The following is a 15,084-nucleotide window of genomic DNA, read 5'->3' on the forward strand; positions in this document are numbered from 1 at the left end:
AAATCCTAATCAAATGGCTCTTAAAATATTTTTGCTGCACACGAGCATGACGGGCCACGTCCCATGAGTTACAGCCACCAGGGTCATCCATCAGTGATCGTGTTTCGGTGCCATAAAACCTGCATCTGTCCCATCCATCGTCAGGGACTGACATGACCAGGCCTTCTCTCCAAAATACTATGTTCTCCTAGCCAGACACGGGCTGGGTTACACTCCCCTTCACCAGAGGAGACCAGAGCAGGCTGACGTCTGAGCATGGATGGGCTTTTGAGAGGGGTCAGGCCTGGAGGTCAGAGAGCGGGCTTAAGTCAGTGTTACTGGGCATGTAAAGGGTCTGTATGCAGATTCCCTGGAGAACGACAGACGTGATGGGGCTAACAGGGCCTGCTGCGTGACAAATGTCCATCCACGCTCTGGAATGGCACCTGTGTTGCAAACATATGGCAACGAAATTGAGACGTATTGGAGGGCTGTCTCAGAGAACAGCCATAAAGTTGTCGCCCCACAGTTTTTTTGTGTGTGTGTGTGTGTGTTTGAGATTGTGTGTGTGTCTGTAAGCGTACTGTATATCTAAATAAATTATGTAACTTTCTCCCTTGATATTAAATGGAGATAAGGTGAGCAATTGCTGAAAATGCTGAGTTTGTCAGATCAGCACACATGATCGTCTCCTCCTACACTTAATTTACTCACTCTTCATTTCATTCAACTTCTGCTAGCCTGGCAAGAAACAGCCAGAGACTATTAAATAAAATTTGATGTCTGCTGTTGTATCGTGTGGCTTCAGGTCATAACTCTAATTTCTGGGATTAAAACAAAGATTTGAAAGCTTTTATTTTACTTGAGAAATCTTAGTTATGGTTCTGCACTGCGAAACCCAATTTTATTAATCAGTATTTTGGTCTTGCTTTCCAGTAAATATATTTAAACATTCTAAGATTAATTTACTTGTTTAGCTAAATTGTGCAAGATAAGATTTTCTCACAATACAGTATTGTAAATATATCATATCTTTCTTAGCCCACTGCCAGTTTATTTTATTGCTGTAAAAATTTGGTTAGATATATATCCTGAGAAACAATTTGGCAGTGCTTCCTGATAATATTTTAACTATGATTTATGCAATGCAAATCTCATTCAGCTTTCTTTCTATTTCAAACCTTTGCTGAGATGAAATCATTTTAATTTGGCTGTCATCATTTTTTTTCAAACATTAAATAATTAAGACATCAACATGAAGATGAAAATATAAAAGATGAGACTCTATAAAATCTAGAGATGAAAAGAAAAATACTAAAATCTGTCATATTTTTGGCCCACTGTGTCTTTTGAGTCAACTCAAAATAACACAACATGTCACATATATTCTCTGAAAATAATTCTTAATATTTTATGCGACTCTTGTGTTAAGATTTTTAATTGGTAAAACAAGACAAAAATATATTTTTGGCCAATGCACCATTACACTTGTGCTCAATATATTAAATATGAAATGAAACATGTTAAACATACTGTAGTTACTGTTTGCATAACTAAACAACACCCATATAAGCCAAGTATTAACCTCAGCACAAACTGTTTACACATAAGAGTCAGATTTTTTTTTTTTTTTTTTGTGCCCATTTGTCGGCCTGCCTGATTCTTGGGTTAACCTCTATATACTGTAGATGTGCTCTAAACAGTTCCAATGCTGCATTATTTATTGGAATGCTTCCTTCCAAACTTAGAAGACTGCAAGCCACAGTGTGCCTTTGTGTTCTTTGGGCTAAAATTCTGTCACCCCTCTTTGTAAGTGTATCTTTCCTATCTTTCCTATCCTTAGGCATAATGACACAGGAAGCATATAGAGTTGTGTTTACTTATGGGGACAAAAGCCATTTTAGTACAGAAAAGCACCTTTCCAACAAGGATTGTGTGTCTGACAGTCTGATTATCATGGGAGTGAGTAGTACCATGCGCCATCAGTTGCAGAGGAGGCTGGAAATTGAATTTTAACAGGCTCATCGGTCCCTCTTTCCTCTCCCTCCATTGTTTTGATTTGGTTGTTGTGCTCTTTGAAGCCAGCAGCTGCAAAGTAGATAGGACCCAATGGAATGAGTACACCCAGACTATGGAAATGTATGCATCCAGTCCCTCGAGTATGTTATGAGAATCCAATCTGAAAGCTGTCTGTGCACTCTCACTGCCTCTGGGTTTCAGGTACTTGCTTTGTTTTGGTCAAAGAATAGATCAATCCTTGTTTTTTTTTTTGTTTTGTTTTTTTGTGTGTGTCTGTGTGTGTGGGGGGGGGGGGGGGGGGGGTTACAGCCCATCCTGAGGTTTTGTGTTTGTGTGGATGACTTTTAGAGGGGATACAGTACATGTGTATAGCCCTCAGACAAAAGCTAGAAGCTAGATGTGTTGTGATTCCCAACAGATTTGCACTCATGTATCTATGTGTTGCCTTAAGCAATCCATACCACACCTGTCTTCTTGTTTCAGCCTCTCAGCAAACCTTTCTTACTCTCCTTATTCTCTCAGCACATCACATTTTTACTTGAACAGAGCACACTGTATCCCAGTATACTGCGGGGGTGGTCAGAACATCCTCCGTTGAGCTCTTTGATTCATGATCAGCCACACTCACCTGAACCGCCGGGTTAAAATCACATCATCATTAGGGGTGAGCTGTTTGACAAAAATCATACATATCATGCTAACATTATATATCGCAATAGTGTTATTTTTTGCAGAAAATTCAACCTCTGAATCTGACTAGGTATGTCTGAAGCCATTGTAAAATAAATGTATGCACACTTGCACACCTGTGACATTGTGACCACACATCTGTTGAATTTTATAATAATGTGGCAAGTTCCAATGTTGCTTGGCAACCTTGAACAACCTGCAGGAGGGGTTTTAAAACTTTTCATAAATTTTCTTGTATATTTTACACAATACTTTTTTACTGTGTGAGAAAAACAGTAAAGAATTTATTTGGCAATGTAATAAAGCCATAATTATGAAAATATTCAGAAAATATTTACATATATAAACAAAATTAAATTTACATTAAGCATATTTAATATCTTATGGGGGGGGGGGGGGGGGGGTATTACAGATTGCAAATAGAGGTTAATATTCTGATTACACAGTGACAGCTTTTGGGTTTTCAGACTAAGAAACAAGTGAAGAAAAGGCACAAAGAGAGCCCTTGTCAAAACATTCTTATAACCCTCTGTACTATAATTTGCTAGCATGAGTGTCTTCAAGCCTGTAGATGTTTCAAAGAGAGAAACAGATGAGAGTGAATGAAACGGGCACATACAGGCAGCTCTAGAAAAGGTCAAAGACGCCATGAAATGGCTTTGTCACACCAGAGAACAATTGCAGTCCGAATCTGCCAGAAGCTTCTCAGCCGCAGTGTACACTCACTTACTCGTTGTTTGTCGTTCTGCTTAGTTCTTATAGCGACCCTGCTGTATCAAACTGCCATCAAAGAAGGCTATATGAGTAACACAGAAGAGCGCAGGAAGTTGAGCAATGGTTTTGTCTTTCTGGAAAGGCTGCTGCACATACATATCATTGTGTTTCATCTTATCTATGTTCAAGGAAAAGGATTTTGTGGCCTCAAGTTACAGCACATAATCTCTTGCTCTCTCTCTCAATTTCACATTCTAGATTTGACTCACCAGAGGTTTAGATGAGGACGTGATCCCTCACGATGTGACAAATGCCGCTTAAGATCCTTGATTCTAAATCGACATAGCTAGTTGTAGGCTAATGCTAAGTACACAGCTTAGTCAGTCTTTAAACCCTCCCATTTTTCTCACCTATGTGCTTCAACCAGAGAAGTTTGTGTTTTGAGAAGTTTGCAAAAGTGCTTTTAAGGTTCTGATTATGGGCCTCCAACAATGATACACATTAAGTATAATACACTGCATGTCTAAAGCCTTTAGGGCCCTGTTTGCACCTGGTGTTAAGATGTATTTTCAGTGATCTGATTCCAAGTGGTCACTTGGTGAGGTCAGTGGGCAGTGACTATCGACTATCTCTGGAAGTGGTCGAAAGTGGACAAGCTCAAAGGTTTTAGACCCCATTTACACCTGTATTTAACTGTGTCCACTTGGGATCAGACTGATTGAAAACAGAGTCTAGGAAAGATGACAAGGACAGAAAGTTGCTAAAAAAAGGGGGGGAAATGAGGAGTAAACATACACAGTAGCTTTGTCAATGCAATTGCACCTGTATGGTACAATTATATAAATAAACTTGATTTTAAGATTGTTTTTCTAGGCATTTTTCAACTGTGGTGATCTATATCTGAAACAGTCTTAAAGGGTTAGTTCACCCAAAAATGAAATTTCTCACCCTCATGTCATTTCACACCCGTAAGACCTTCGTTTATCTTCAGAACTCAAATTAAGATATTTTGATGAAATCTGAGTTTTTTTTTTTTATCCTCCATTGAAAGCAATGAAATTACCACATTCAAGGTCTAGAAAAGTAGTAATAACATCATTAAAATAGGTGGTTCAACTTTAATATTATGAAGCAACGAGAATACTTCGCTATTTACGTTGCAGCGCTTCCGTGTTTATGTCAGAACGCCGGCTCAGTATTGGTATGCGTGTGATGCTGACGCAGGAGCCGGCCAATACTGAGCCGGCGTTCTGACGTAGAACCTGGAAGCGCTGAACGTAAACAGCATAGGAGAATGACAAGGGGAGAGATGAATTTGTTGAATAAAGTTATTATTTTTGTTTTGTTTTTGTGCACAAAAAGTATTCTCATCGCTTCGTAATATTAAGGTTGAACCACTGTAGTCACGTTGACTATTTTAAAGATATTTTTACTACTTTTCTGGACCTTGAATTTGGTAGTTTTGTTGCTTTCAATGGAGGATCAAAAATATCGTATTCAATGGATTTCATCAAAATATCTTAATTTGTGTTCTGAAGATGAACAAAGGTCTTCCGGTGTGGAATGACATGAGGGTGAGTAATTAATAACAGAAATGTAATTTTTGGGTGAACTAACCCTTTAAGCTCAGGCAATGAAGTGCCTACTCTGCTCACAATCTCCACTACTCAAAACATTGCTTCTTCATACACTTGTCATTGACATGGTGCAATCCCGAACAAACCCAAGGGTAGATTTATTGCAATTATGACAGATAAGTGCCGCCGCGGTCCCCGGCACATCTTAAAGTGGATGTTTAATCATCTCGATCATATGCTTATATGTGTATGATTGCGTGCATATGTGTCGTTGTCATCATATACTCAGCATTTCGACAGCTGGTGGGGGCGGGTACTAAATGGTTAAAGTCATCATCACCCTGTTGTAATATGTCCCAGATGTTCTTTGGCAAAAGCACATTCATCCAGACACATTTGCCTAACTGCCACGATTAATTACCAAGGACAACTGATTACATCTGCACAGCATTACCTCGCCACCTCGCCATTGATTAACCCGGTTTTGTTTGATTCCTTCCACAGATCAACCGTCCAATCAACACCAGCAGGGCCAGTCCACACTGCCACCAGTGCCACCTCCGCACAAGCAGCAGCCGTCGGTGACGGCGCTGAACCACAACTCTCTGAGTAGCCGCAGGAACGTGAGCCCGGCCCCTCCGGCCGCCCTCCCCGCCGAACTGCAAACCACACCCGAGTCAGTGCCGCTGCAGGACAGCTGGGTCCTGGGCAGCAATGTGCCGCTGGAGAGTAGGTCAGTTACGCAATCACACACACCAGCACAGTAACATCCCACAAAGTGTGACCTGTGATATGGACAGATCTTTTATTTGACATTGCTCACACAGCAAAACACGTGACCTTCATATCTATCTCAAAACAGTGTGACTGCAGGGCTTTTATTTTATAATACATCAAGTATAAAGTTAACAAGTAGGCATACTAACAAGCCTGATAGTATATTTTACATTCATCATTCATAGATGAATTTTTGACCATCATCACTCAAAATAAGGTTTCTGTTTATCATCAGTCTTACAAAACGGTTTATAATATGGCAGTGTCAAAAAGTGCTTCTGCTGACTCTGCTAACATCCCAGAGTGTGAGTGACTGAGGCCTTGCCAAGCACAGGGGAGGATACGGCTTGGTTGTTTTTCCCCCATTAATCAGTGAGGCTGTAAGCTTGGAGGATACTCTGAGGGCTCTTTAAACACTAGCAGAAGGGAGCGCTTTGTTTCGGGGGGTTGAACGTTAGCTCCATAATGGCCTCACTCTGTTTTTGATCTACTCTTTCTAGTGACACTGTATACATAATGTCTAAGCCTACCCCATTAAGGGATGTTACCACCTAACACTCCTTTCATTCATCCTGCATGATGTAAGCACTGAGACAGATAGTGGGGATGGGTGCAGAGAGAGAAATACCGGTCGTTCCAGAAACTTTTTTGGAGCACTTGGTAAGTGATGCTGTCATTGTGCTAAATGTCTTACTGCCATTCTTTAAAAATACTTGATGAAAGGCAGTCAAGAGAAAGAAAGACGGCCTCAATTCCTCTCCACAGCCTAAAAGCCATAGACCTTAGTCTGGATAGACAGCATATTAAATTTGATGTAAATGGGAGCAAGGCTTTGAGGGCTAGACGTAGCAAGGCTTTGAGGGCTAGACGTACAGTCCGTTCAGTGGCTAATGGTACCGCAATATCTAGCCAACAAAATATTGAAAATCGTCTGTCTGAAAATGTTCAAGGGAGGGATTTGGTTCCAAGATGATACTGAAATAAAGTAAATGCACCATTCTACAGTATTTTGCTACAGTGCAGGTAGCGTGTAATGCTGTAATATGGCTTTACGCATAAATGCTCAAATGCACTTCTTAATGAAAATATGCTTTTTGAAAAGGTTTCTTGTAAGTTGGTTTGTCTTAAGACAACACACATAAACCAGACAAAAATAGGTTAAAAATAGATCAATTGTTCATATTTTTGAGAAATATTTAAAGGTTAAATGCCATTAACATTTATAGTAATATTTATATATTAGTATGCAATAATATTAACTTAATACCTAATTTAATAAAATCAAATGAACATTGGTGTAGGCTACTGAAATATTGGTATTGTGACAATACAGTGGACAAAAAATAGGTTTTAAAATAAGACATTACGTCAACCCATTAAACAGACTGTACAGACTCACATCCTTCTAATTGCATTAAATGTACCCTGACTAAGGTCTATAGGAATGCAGTGTGTGATGAGTGGCTTGCTTTTGAATTTATATTTTATGAGTGCCAGTGCAAACATAGTGTTAAGAGATCCAGGAATAACACACCTGCCTCTGCACCGCCACCCTCAAGTTTCACTTCATGGCCCTTCACATGGACACAGTGGTCACAAAACAGGAATATCCAACAGCTACACTTCCTTTATGGTCTTTCCCTCTGTTTCTCTGTTTTCCTCACCACTCTCATTCTCTCTCTCTCTTTCTCACTTTATACTGTATTCATTTTTTTGTGGTCGTCTTACTTTTTTGCTTTATGTTGTGTCAACCACAGCAAGATGTCTGCACTTTAGTCCATTGTTGTTCATCCCCATTGTTTTGCTTTCTGTCTCTTTTCCAACTTTCGCTCTGCTGTTTGTTTTTGTTCTTCTTTCTCTGTCTCAGTGGTCACACCATATCCTCGAAACCTTATCCTTGGCACTCCTCCACTCACACTGACAAAGAATTATGTAGATATTAGCAAGAGAGCTTAAATGTCTGTTTATATCGTGAGATCTCACTGAAAAAGACCAAACTAGACCACACACAGTCAGTAGGTTCTCTGACACTTACAGATGCTTGTAAATCCAACTATGGTGTTGCATCTTCTTACCAAATAAACACTCTGAAAACACACACTCGTTCAGTTACGCTCAAAAACACATCGTCTGCGTGGCAGAATTGGTTCAAAAGGTGCCGTGTTCCAAGTTAGACATGGAGCTTACTTAACAACTGTTTACATGATACAGGCTGACTTTTAGAGTTAAAATAAACAAAACATCCAGCTCCTCGACAGGCACAACAGTGAAGTTTAGATGAAAATAATGAAAAACATCAGCACTGGTAAATGGATGAAAACGTGCTGGCAGAGAGTGGAAATGCAAACGCTTCACAACATGTTTCCCTGAACAAGTCCACTGATTTGTTTGAGGCAAAAGGTTCTGGCTGAAGAAATGAAAAAGAAAAATCAGTAGACTGCATTAGTCTTTGTAGAAAATTGCACAGTCCAGTCCTTAAATGCATCCTGCTAATTTACTTGCACCCGGTTAAGTTATTATTTGACATTATTTAGTAGCTGTTTTACATAAATTTCATTAGAGGAACAATTCAGAATTTGTTAGGCGGTTAGGTATAGTTAATTGCTCTGACGACACATTTCCTATATGCTGCACTTCCCTGTGTTTACAAGCATGAACGATTGGTTCCCGGGGCTCAGGTTGGCATTGTTTAGCAATTACTGACTGTACCTTTAAGCCATTATTGACATTGTCATGAACCATGTGTGAAATGCAGACCACATCTGAGCATGCTTTCACATTCTTGTAATTTGTGCACAATTTGTGCTAAACAGACAATTCTAAACGATCATGACTCTGGCTCTCGTACGGTCAATTACCTCACTCTACTGTCTTTACTCTCTACGCTATTTGATGATGCTGTTAAAGTGGAGAAAGGAGAAACATGAGAATCCTCTTGAGACACCTGCCGGTCCTTAACTGATTAAAATATCTCAAGATCTCTGCACAAGGATGTTTTCCGCATTCAGTGTCTGAGCATTTCAAATATAAAAACAAATCAGGCAATTAGCGAACCTTCTTCTGGACCCTCCCATCCACTCCAGGATTTCCATTTCCAATCCATAAATTTGTGCCTAGTTACTGATTTTCTAGATGAAATAAGTTTTACTATATAATATTACTGTATATATTATATTATACATCAGATTTATATAATACAAATTTGTATAATACATGTTTTTTGTTTATTTTTGATAGACTATTTGAGAGGGAGTAACATATTTCCCACATTTTTGTCCATTTGTTCCTTTTGCATATGGATAAAAACGTGGGTAATCATTAAATTTTGACTACATCTGTTTTATTGTATTTTTGATCATCTTCAAATTTCATCTGACTTTCATTTGACTGCCGATAATCTATTACCGCTGTTTAATGCGTGGTGAATTCTTGCTTCTTATAGGCTGTAAACTACATGTTCTGCTCGTGATAGAGTGGTAATGGATTTATCTTGAAATGAGGGAGAGATCTGAAGCACTTGACATTCCAAAACCTCGCTCTAGGCAAAATAACGCATCTCACAACATACTCTGTGCTGGCCGTGATTTCAATTTTGCACATAGCAAAACGGCTTTATTTTCAAGCTGTTCTCCATGTGGAGATAACCAGCAAAGTGCACATCAGCCACACACAGGAGTCCCCTATGTGAATCTCAAAGTACTTTTGACTCATAGGTCAGTTCCCATGTCACGCCTCAGAGGTTAGACAGCTAAAGATAGACTTCACGAATTTCACCATCACAAGAGATAACAAAATCTCGTTTTCTGTAGATACATTCTTGCTATACGGAGGAAAAGTAATTAAAGCCAGTCTTACACAAATCTCCTGTAAACTTCCTCAAGCAAAAGGCAATAAACTGAGTGCACAATGAACATTTACTGATTTTTTACTTTGTTTATTGTATTTTTCTTTGGTAAGTGGTTTAGAAGAGTAGGTTTTGAAGGGATTTATTGCTTCAAAACAAAACCAGACATTAGTGGCCAGTTGCATAAACTTAACCACTATGTTAAGACTGCATCTTAAAGGGTTAGTTCACCCAAAAATGACAGTTCTGTCATTAATTACTCACCCTCATGTCGTTCCACACCCGTAAGACCTTCGTTCATCTTCGGAACTCAAATTAAGATATTTTTTATAAAATCCGATGGCTCAGTGAGGCCTGCATTGCCAGCAAGACAATTAATACTTCCAGATGCCCAGAAAGCTACTAAAGACATATTTAAAACAGTTCATGTGACTACAGTGGTTCAACCTTAATGTTATGAAGCAATGAGAATACATTTTGTGAGCCAAAAAAAAAAACACTGCTTCATGAAGCTTCGAAGCTTTACGAATCTTTTGTTTCAAATCAGTGGTTCGGAGCGTGTATCAATCTGCTAAGTCACGCCCCCCAGTGGTGAACCATTGAAATTTCGAAACACTTATGACGTAACGAAGCCTTGTTTACTGAAAACATGTGACTTTCGCAGTTTGATACACGCTCCGAAACACTGATTCGAAACAAAAGATTCATAAAGCTTCATGAAGCAGTGTTTTGAAATCGCCCATCACTAGAAATTGTTGAATAAAGTCGTTATTTAGTTTTTTTGCCGCGCAAAAAGTATTCTCGTGGCTTCATAAAATTAAGATTGAACCACTGTAGTCACATAAACTGTTTTAAATACATCTTTAGTACGTTTTTGGGCATTGAAAGTGTTAATTATTTTGCTGGCAATGGAAGCCACACTGAACCATCGAATTTTATCAAAAATCTTAATTTGTGTTCTGAAGATGAACGAAGGTCTTACGGGTGTGCAACGACATTTAGGTAACTGACTTTAAAAAGTTATGAGCAGTCTTTAAGAAAAAATCAGATGACTAACTTTTAAGACTAGTATAAGCAACTGGCCACAGATTGTCATTAAAGCAGCATCCATCAATATAACTTCAATAGGTGTTATTGCAATTAAAAACAAGTATAAATGCCTGATGACTCATAAAGGATTGTGTGCAGAGTATAATCACACACCATTCTGCCAAGTTTCCCAACTGTCAAGAGCCTTCAGATGTTTTGTTAATTTATCTATGATCTACACCCTCAGGTTATGAACAAGGAACAGTCAGGGTCAATCCACATAGACAAAACACACAGCAACTGTGAGATGCCTCTCAGTACAGGCTTATCTAAGTGCTATGGATCATTCAGCATTGACACTTTGTCCTTTGTCACTTGTATAACTTGCAAATGTTCACAGTAGCATTGCTGAAGAATACACTGCAGGCAGCATTGAAAGAATGGGCTTCTTGCGAATAACAATAGCCTCCATTTGCATTTTCCTTCACATAGAGGTTATGATGTTTTTTGTTTTTGTTTTCTGTCTTTTGCATTTGTTCTATCTCTTTCTGCCTCCATACTGTGATGTGGAGTGGAAATATGAATTTTAACATCATTCAGGCCTGTTACTATAGTTTATTATGAGAGATCTAGTTTATAGATATATATCCTGTAGATTGAACATAGATGTAGTTTTTCAAAAGTGTGAAGCACAGGGCTGTCAGTTAGCACGAATGAAGCATAAAAGCGATATAAAAGAAGTCAAAGAACTAAAGAAGTGTATATTTATTCTGAAGGTCATAGGTCCTTGTCAGAAGATTAGGAAATTCTGTTTCCACATTATTCAGTTCATCACATTAACTCATCTAAACGTTTCACTGTGTCATATAGTAATTCCATGACTGAAAATTTTTGAATTTGAATTATCTTTTAAGTAGACTATCTCATAACCATTGTTAAGTTATTTTCCAGTTCCTTTACACGTTCGCGCTTCCAAAATCTTCTGTGAAGGTATTTGTCAGAGGATGACAAACGTGAAAGGAGATACATGGATTAGCATAGCAATTTCCAGCCTGATGTCATGCCTGCTGTAATCAATTAACAATGGTTATCCCGTCCCTCATGCTCAGAAATCCCTGTTCGCCGTCTTCCGTGTCAAAGGAACGTTATTCCTGTCCTACCTAAACAACAGATGCCCCAGTCAGTCCACAGATACTACAGCTGGAGATTTTATCTCTTTTTCATTATGTGTGTTCTGTTATCTCTCGTTTAAGTGGGCGGCGAAACTACTATATATTAACATTTTTACTGCAGAGTCTAATCTCAGCATTTATTTAAAAACTATTTTCAAGCATGCACCACCAAATTATTGCTATGATCCCTTTAACTGATAAAAACCCGTTGTTAAATGGCTATATGAACTGTCAGCAATCATAATAAAATGTAACATTTAACATTTTCATGACAACGTGACTTACAATAAATAGGTCTTTCAAGTGTTACAGATCCCAGAGTTGGTCTTTTTCTATTCACTGTCTCAAAAATGGGGCATAAAATGAATTTGAAACTACACAAGTCATTTTAAATACTGTTGTGTGGTTTGTTTAAAAGCAGGCCAGTGTAATTCAAGACGGACAAACATATGGTCAGGTCATGTTATTGAGTTACATGTCAGCAAGTCACTTGTTGTAAAAACTTGAAGTAAAGGTTTGAACTCCTGCTATGAGGTCAGAAGGGTGAGTTGGTTAGAGCGTAGGTCATAGTGGTGTTATACGGGGAAAACCAAAAGTCATATGTGTAAAGTCATACCGAATTACTCTTGGAATCCCATGCATCAGTTTTCATCCAAAGTAAATTCGTGAAGAGGAATGAAAAACTCTATATTGCACCATGGCTTAGATCAGTAGTTCTCAATTGGTTTTACTTTTTGGACTTCGGCTGGCACAATGCTGCATTTTTGAAAAAGAGAAAATGTTTTTTGAGGATGAGGGCTTGTCACACAACCTGTCCATGTTGGTATTTAACTTGCTTCACAATCTTCTACCAAGCGACAGATGAATTTTCATCCACATACAGTAGGATGATGCACGCATATAGCCTTTGATGTCAACAACAAAAGATATGGGAAGCATTGTTTTCTCCCTCACATAATTTGATTAGCCTATTTTTATATCCTAACAAAACACAATTACAAGGTTAGTTGCATTTTATTTTTGACCTTTAGCTTTGTTTTTCCCCGCTACCCGCAACCCTATCAGAACAGATCTGTGACTCATTTCAGGGTCACGGCCCACCAATTGAAAATTACTACTTCAGATTATATGCATCTCTAGAGATGCGCATCCCTCTCTCAGAGGATGCTATTGACTATAGAGGAAGTACAGTAATTAATATATTCTCACACTTAGCTCATAGTGGAAGTAGAGAGCCTACCAATAACACTTTACAGTCATTCAGCGCGCTTGAGTAATTCTGTGGCTCTATTCACCGTAATAAATATTCCCTCCTTATCAGAGCATGTTAGTGCTTCCATTTAGAGGAAAACGGAATGATACATCAAACATAAAACTGCAGTATATTTATTTTATGAGTCTTTTCATATGTGTGGGTTCGTGTGCGAATGTCTGTCTTTCATTCGGTGTACATTCAGCTATGAGTGACTGCTGCCTGGGAAGCTCTTTCTCTTTGGATTTGCTGCCAAACTTATAATTAGAAATACCTTGACTGTCTCATCACCAGAAAGCACTGACGACCTTTATTCTAATTGTTTGTCTTTCTCATGTAGAAAATTAGCAAAGCAAGCAGTTCTTGAAAACGGGCATGACAACTTAATAGAGATGGATGTGTTCCCTCCCGTGTGCCACGAGGGCGGCTATGGGGACGGGTATGTGCTCCTGAGTTTTCTCATGGTGCCAGCTGCTGATGCCAAAGCCCAACACTGAGCCAACCAAAGTGCTAAATCTCCAGACTCCCCACCCCAACACAGCCACCCCCAAACAGAAGGCCAGCGCTGAGCCAACCAAATGGACAAAGTCTCATATTGAGCCAACCGAATTTAGACAAAGCGGTCATGCACTGACCCAAGCTCTTATCGTATATATCTCTTTTCCCTGGTTCAGTTAGCCAACGAATGTAAATTATCTAGAGGCATTTGATTGGCAGCCGATTCTGACACTGGTACTTGCTTAGGAATAATTGCTCTAAATTAAGTTGCAATAAAAATCCACTAATATGCTAATCGATTCGCCACTTGCATAAATCAAGTTACACAGCCTTTAATATTTTAATTTGTCTAATTCTTTAATTGATATTCCTGCATTACTAGATTAAATCCTGACTGCCTTGCACAGCATCTTGGCTTTGATTGGGTTGATTGATAATATTGGAGTAACAGTGAGTTGGCAGCAACTGTTTACCGCACTAAAACAAGAGCACAGTTTCTCTCTCTTTCTCTCTCTCTCTCTCTCTCTCTCTCTCTCTCTCTCTGTTGCTGCATTAGAATGCAGAGAGATTGTCGAATTGTCTCGCTAATTGGATTTAGTGCTCAGTGTTATTTGATATCGCAGCTCGAATCATCTGTTTGTTCCATTGTTCAGTGTCTTCATGGGTCATTCTGTCAACATAAAGAATGCAATCGAACAGACAACCATGCAGTTTTAGAGAATTGCTTAGCTCTGCAAGCTTGTGAGTTGTTTTGTTTAACAAAAGGAGGGGATTTCATGTTGTGGAAGAGGGTTAAGTATAGGCCTTTAATAAATGTATTGGAGAGACTGGTGTTAGTTTTCTCTTTTTTAAATCAAGTGAATATTTCCTGGGGAGTTTTTTTTTTTTTTTTTTTTTTTTTTTTTGTGACCATTAATTCTGTGTAGACACATACATGGCTACAACTATTAAACTATTAAACACTATGGTTTTCGCAGAAAAGTACCATGACAGCATATGGGTAAAGTTGTCATAAGGAAATGTGCCATTAAATATTTTAATATAGGTGTTTAAGCTGAATTTAACAAAACAATTATGAAATGAAATTCATGACAAAAGTAAAAATACTAACAATTTGCATAGATTTATACAGGTGACAGCTACCTTCATTGTATGATTGCCTTATATAATTGATTTATTTTTTATATTTCTCGTCTGTTTTTATATATAATTTTTCACACAAAAAAAAAAACTTTCTTTCCACAAGAAAATAATATAATTTGATCTAGGTATTTCAAACCACCATACGAAACAAATGCTGGAGAAAAGGCACATTTATGCATTTGGACTTGTACAGTTATATTATATAAACAACTAGTCCTTCACCTGGGATAATTTGACCTTTAAATGCAAAATGTAATGAAGTTTTTTTTTTTTTTTTTTTTTTAATTTCCTCTTCTGCTGAAGAAACAATACCGTTGGTGATTTTTAATTAGAAAAAGCTTTTTCTCCACCTTTCAAGTCCAGTCATCTGATTCCAGATTCATAGTGGAA

The 15,084-nt window shown here is 38.3% G+C and overlaps 1 protein-coding gene across 1 annotated transcript in view; it reads left to right on the forward strand.

Moving 5' to 3' along the window:
* The window catches only part of tenm3 (teneurin transmembrane protein 3), a 294,739-nt gene that overhangs the window by 178,302 nt on the left and 101,353 nt on the right, over positions 1-15,084 (forward strand). The window contains 1 exon segment of the mRNA XM_048196721.1: positions 5,484-5,712. Within this exon segment, the coding sequence (XP_048052678.1) occupies positions 5,484-5,712 (229 nt within the window).

This window comes from Megalobrama amblycephala, linkage group LG7, assembly GCF_018812025.1.
Source record: "Megalobrama amblycephala isolate DHTTF-2021 linkage group LG7, ASM1881202v1, whole genome shotgun sequence".
NCBI classification, from domain to species: Eukaryota; Metazoa; Chordata; class Actinopteri; order Cypriniformes; family Xenocyprididae; genus Megalobrama; species Megalobrama amblycephala.